At 55.0% G+C, this 5,739-nt stretch overlaps 1 protein-coding gene across 1 annotated transcript in view; it reads right to left on the bottom strand.

Moving 5' to 3' along the window:
- Positions 1-633: 633 nt before the first annotated feature.
- The window catches only part of LOC107298177 (arginine-glutamic acid dipeptide repeats protein-like), a 52,756-nt gene continuing 47,650 nt past the window's right edge, over positions 634-5,739 (bottom strand). The window contains exons 9-14 of the mRNA XM_015827544.2: positions 5,393-5,733; positions 4,571-4,793; positions 2,584-3,304; positions 1,465-1,611; positions 858-1,038; positions 634-761 (exon numbers count right to left, since the gene is read on the bottom strand). Of these exons, the coding sequence (XP_015683030.2) occupies positions 728-761; positions 858-1,038; positions 1,465-1,611; positions 2,584-3,304; positions 4,571-4,793; positions 5,393-5,733 (1,647 nt within the window). The 3' untranslated portion in view covers positions 634-727. The remainder of the gene's footprint in view (positions 762-857; positions 1,039-1,464; positions 1,612-2,583; positions 3,305-4,570; positions 4,794-5,392; positions 5,734-5,739) is intronic.

The following is a 5,739-nucleotide window of genomic DNA, read 5'->3' as shown; positions in this document are numbered from 1 at the left end:
ACCCCTAGCCCCCCCCCCAAAAAAAGTTATTTACAGATTTAAAACGCCATGCTGCAAAGCTCTCTTTAAAATTATGAAGTTTGCCTACAATGTATTAAAATAAAAGTAGATTTTTTTTTCTTTTAAAATTCTTATTATAGCACTTGGATTTCCAGAGGTTGTAAAGCCACTACTTGCGATTCTCGTGGTTTTTTTTTTTTAAAGTATATATATATATAAATTGAATATACTTTTTTTTTATGCACAGTGGCTTGCATTAGAGGTTGTGAACTTGAAACTAGCACCTACTCAAAATGAAAAATAAAATGAAATAAAAATGAAAACCGATGGCCAAAAACATACCAAACCAATGAGGAAACCATTTGGGTAATTTCTCTCTCCGGTTCTGTTTTGTTTTTCCTTCCTCTTCCCATTCAAAAAAAGGCCTTTTAACAGGTTTAGTCATGCAAAGAGACTCCTGAACCGGTCTTGGCGAAATCTTTCCTACAAATGAACACTTATGTATAGAACATATGCATCGATTCACGCCTGGCTTTGCAGGGCGAGACGTGTGGGCCGGGATACGTGTGTGTGTGTGTGTGTGTGTTTCCTGCGTGAAAAAAAGAGAGAACGGTTCTCTCCGGAAGAGATTTCTTTTGCTTTTCCAGCAGTTCTCCAGATTAAACACATTCCACTGCTCCCCGAGGACTAGGAACTTGAGTAGTCAGCGTCACAAATAAATAAGGTATTACAACTGCTTGTCGCCCTCCTTCTTCAGGCGGCTGGAAAAGGGAAGGAGGGGAAAAAAAACCAGGAAGTGAAAAGCATTCGGGAAGCAGCCGGTGGGGAGAGGGGGGGAAGAGGCCGCCCCCCCTTACCTGTAATAGTCTTCTTGGCTGGGGAGGTGCCCCCCGTGGATGTGGGGGTGCCCGTGAAGCCACTGCTGTTCCATCGCCAGTCGCTGCAGCTCTGCTGATTGGGCGTGCATGGCTTGCAACTGATGTGCCGCGGACATGGGAGGTGGGAGGGCGCCAGGAAGGTCGCGGGGGTAGTGGGCACCTGGGAGAAAGAGGGACAGGGGTCTCCAGTGGCAATCCTGGCGCTCAAAGCTAGGGGACAGCAAAGAGGGACCACCCCGCTAGCTCGCCTGGGGACGGAGGCCTTCCCCTTCGAAGCATTCCTCGTTAAGACAAAACAAATCAGGAAAGGGCCAGACCCACAAAGGTGGCACCTGTTTATCAGTGCCCACCTGGACACATTTCCACTGATCACCCCCTGGGTCTTCCCCGTCACCTGGTGGGCGTCCCGGAGACATGGAATTGGCCTGATGGGAAAACAGGACGTTGGCCGTCTCCTCTGCGGTCCACCTTCCGCCCCGGCCCCGTAATGTGGCTGGCCTGACTGGGGGGGGGGGGCTGAGAGTGTTGTGTGTGAACCCAACAGGCGGCATCCCTATCCCGGCACGCCGTGGCGGTCCCCACTCACCGAAGACCGGATGCCGCAGCATTTCATGCTCGTGGGACGGCTGTCCTAGCAACGGGTTGGGGATGGTGCCGGGAGGGTAAGGGAAGCGTGCCAAATGCGGTCCGGCGGCTAGAGGGTCCACCAGAGGGTGGACGGGTCCTGCTGAGCCTGCAAAAGGGAGGGGGCAGGAGAAAGGAAGGAAAAAAAGGGGGGGAAGGAATCACTACCTCTTTAGAAACTCTAATTTCCATCAGGGGATCAAAACCGCCCCTTATTGCAGACAGTCCTCAGTTTACGACAGTTCAGCTCAAATTTTCCGTCACTAAACCGGACAGTTAAGCGGGTTTTGCCCCGTTTTATGACGCGGTTGTTCAGTTAGTGACACGGTTATGTGAATCTAGCTTCCCCCCCCCCGACTTTGCCTGCCAGAAGGCCGCTAAAGGGGATCGTGTGACGCTGCGACCGTCATAAATAGGCGTCTGAATTCTGACCACGGGATCGTGGGGATTGAGCCGAAAATTGGTGTCGCTAAGCGAGACAGTTGCTCAGGTGGTTTTACGACCACAGTTGTTAAGCGAATCACTGCAGTTGCCAGGCCAGTAGCACGGAGACTAAGCGAACCTGGCTTCCCCATTGACAGGAGGTCATAAAAGGGATCACGTCCCCCCCCCAGAGGGCAGGGGTAGGCCACCTGGGCTCTTTTATGACTCGTGGACTTCAACTCCCAGAATTCCTGAGCCAGCCATGCTGAGGGGAAAGGGAGAGGTTTCCAAGCTGAGCCATCCAGCCTCAGGAATTCTGGGAGTTGTAGTCCACGAGTCATGAAGGGGCCAAGGTTGCCTACCCCTGCGGGCCCAGGGACACTGCGACCGTCATAAGCACGAGTCAGTTGCCGAGCGTCTGAATTCGGATCACGTGACCATGAGGGAACGCTGCAGTGGGTCGTTAAGAGTGAAAAACGATCATAAAAAGCCGTTTCTTTCCATACCGTTGCAACTCCGAACGGTCGCTAAACGAACGAAAGTTGAGGAGCACGTGTACCAGCCTCATTTTCTGCAGATCAAGGATACGGTCCTTGCCCCCCCCCCGGGACCGTCCTGGGACTCGGCCGAGGGACTCAGCCGGTCCTCAGCGCCTCACCTTGATGTAGGGGGTCCTGCTGGTGGAGGTGCAGATGTGAATGGATGTGGGAATGTTGGTGGTGATGGGGCGTCACGTTGAACATCTGGAGCCTGGCCAAGGGATCGTTGGTGAGGGACGCCATTCGCTCGGCGTGGATCCTCTCGGCAGCCAGTCTGTCCGGGTAGCTCATATCGGGCCGTAACTGCGGGCCGGCCAAAGCGAGTCTCTCCCTCTCCAGAGGGTTAAGCCCAGGGTGGAAGGAAGCAAAGGGGTGCGGGCCCGCCGTCGGGGGGAGGGTGAGGGCCCCGTGACGGGCAAAGTGCTCCATGGGGTTGGCGGCCGGGTGGAGGGCGTCCAGTTCGGGAGGCTTGACCTCGAAACCCGGCTTCATCCTTTCCCGCAGTTCCCGCTCCCGCAGCTCCCTCTCCCGCAGCTCCCGCTCCCGCAGCTCCCGCTCCCGGAGGGTAGGGTCCACGTTGTAGAGGCCCGGCATGTGGTAGGCCAAGAGCGGGTCGGTGGGGTTGAGGGGAACGAAGAAGGGGTGGTTCCGGTTGGTGGGGGACATGACGTGGGGACGCGCGTACTCGCTCAGCGTCCGTAGGGCCGGGGTATCCGGCCCGATGTAGGGGGGTACGGCCGCGATGGTGGTAGGGGGCGGTTCGAAGGAGGGCCTCAGGTGCGCCGGCCCGCTGAGCTGGGATTCTCCGAGACGACCGTCGTGGGAGGAACTGGACGCTTTCTGCGGGAGGGAAGAGAGAGAGGGCAAATAAAACAAAAGCCCAGATGTTTCCTACTCTCCCAATTCTTGCATGGGAGGTATTGAATACATGCAAGGCTTCACAGCCAGGTGGACACTTAAGACACCTGCCTCATCTGGGACCAGGAAAACCCAGCCACTACTTGTGGGGGAGATCCTTCTGTATCAGCCATAATGTTCTGTCCCAGCCTACGTGAGTCCTTGTTAAACTCACAAGGAGACACCCCTCTTCCAACAAGCAGGCTAGAACTGCAGGAAAAAACCAATCCCCCTTTATTATTTACAGACCTGAGTCCATGTCCAAGGCAAACAAAACACAGTTCACTGAAATTTGACTCCTTAACACAAACGGTTGCCTTTGGCCACCAGCACCTCCCACACCTTCCCTTTTATTATGCAGCCAAGGCGTGGCTTCCTAATGCCTTCTCCTTTGCCTTTGGAGCCACCCCATTGCATCCCTCTGTCCTACTCTCTTTTCTTGCCGGCGCTTTCGTGCATCCTGGATTTGTCCCAGCTGTTCTTCATCACTGTCCAACTCAAGATTCCCAGCACTGCTGTGTCTCAGCCTGAGCGCGAGTAGAAGGGCCAGGCTCGTCAGACTGTAAGTCTTGGAGCTCCTCAGAGCCTTCCTCCTCCTCTGATGTCACTCCAGGCCCCCCTCCTCCTCCTCTGATTCCCCAGACTCAGCTGCCGGGTCCACTGGCTGGCGAGGAATCACAACACATCCTTCTTCATCCCCACAGGGGCCATGCAACACCCTGGAGTGTGTCGGCCGAGGTGATACAACTGAGCCCTCGACTTACAACTGAGCCCAACATTTCGGTTGCTAAGAGGAACATTTATTAAGTGAGTCAGTTGCCAAGCGTCTGAATTCTGATCACGTGACCCACGGGGATGCTGCAAAGGGGCATTAAGTGTGAAAAAACTGGCCCTAAGTCGCTTTTTTCGGTGCGGTTGTAACTCGAGACTGCTGTAAGTCGAGGACTGTTAAGTTGTGGGAACCAAGAAGGCTCGTCTCCTAGTGGGAAGGCTGCGCTGTAGGTCTGAAAGCACACAGCCTTGCCTATGACTGTAACTGCATCCTTGGGAGCCGGCAATCTCTTCTGAATTTCTACCTCCCGTTAAGCCAGGGCTGAGTCACTAAGTCAGCTGCTTGTACGAGGGTGAGAACAGTCGCCCTTCCTTTTGGGGGTCCGATTCAGCCCCCCTGTCCCACCACCCCACCTTCAGCCCAACAGACCAACCTACCGCCGCCCTTTCCGCTTCCCTCTCGCGCTCCCGTTCTCGCTCCCTCTCTTTCTCCTTCTCTTTTTCCCGCTCCCGCTCTTCTCTCGCTTTCTGCTCCGCCTCGCGCTTGGCCTTCTCGATCGCCTCTTCCCGCTTCTTCGCCAGCTTGGAGCCGGCCAGCGGCATGAAGTACAGATCCGTCCGGCCGCAGGAGTTGTAGCCACGGTCCAGGTGCTTGTAAAACCTGCGGGGCGGAGGGGAGGATGAGGAGAAGCTAAAACGATCGACCTGGAAAAAGCGGGAGGATCTTGAAAGTTAAGAGGGATTTGCACAAAAACTAGAAATGGGGATCTAACACGTTGAAATTAGCTCTGTTTTGCTAATTTGGAAGTAAAGCTTTTACTTTTTTGAACTGAAGATGCCTTCTGCAAGCTGAAATTATCCTGAAACTGATATTGTTACCCATCTTTATTTTATTGCTTCCCTTGTTCTAAACATTGATGTATATAAGACTGCTACACTCCTTACTAGAGATATGGAACTAAGCTATCCATCAGGCTGGCTAGAGATGATGGGATTTTTAATCTTCCTCCCCTCTAGCAGGATGTCAGTCAGGAAAACAACCGGTTCGTATTACTCCACCGATTTTCCTGTGCATTATTCAGTCCCGAGATCTTATATCGCGAGGCACTAAGCCACATTTAAACCATGGCTTTCTTCATACCCCACAAGGGGCTGCCTTCGCCTCCCATCTAAGTCTCCCCAAGCCTGCCCAAAGCATCTATCTCCCGGCTAAGTAGATGGGCCAGGTGGGGATGAATTGAGATCTATCAGCCCCCTCACCTAGCCGACTGACTGGCGTGGCTCGGCGTGTCCACCACCGTGGGCTCTGGGGAAGGGCTCCGGGTGGAAGGAGGGGGGCTTTCGGGCTCCTCGGCCTCATCCAACGCCTCCTCCTTGATCTGGATGGAGGGGATGGGGCAGGCGGCCACCACGGGGAGGCTTCCGCCACAGGCCGCTGAGCCGGGCACGGCCCCCTGACTCGGGGCGCTCGGCACGGAGGGTGGCGTGGAAGTCGATGGGCAGGAAGGCGGCGTGACGGGAGCCGGCCCCCCGGGAACGAAGGGGTGCTGGGCGAAAGGGGGCTGGGGAGGGGCCGGGTGGCTCTGGGTGAGGACCGGGGGCTGGGC

The sequence above is a fragment of the Protobothrops mucrosquamatus genome, unplaced genomic scaffold (assembly GCF_001527695.2).
Source record: "Protobothrops mucrosquamatus isolate PMUCROS unplaced genomic scaffold, P.Mucros_1.0 scaffold3779, whole genome shotgun sequence".
Lineage (NCBI taxonomy): Eukaryota > Metazoa > Chordata > Lepidosauria > Squamata > Viperidae > Protobothrops > Protobothrops mucrosquamatus.
Note: the sequence above shows the minus strand (reverse complement) of the source record. Positions and strands in the feature narration are given on the sequence as shown.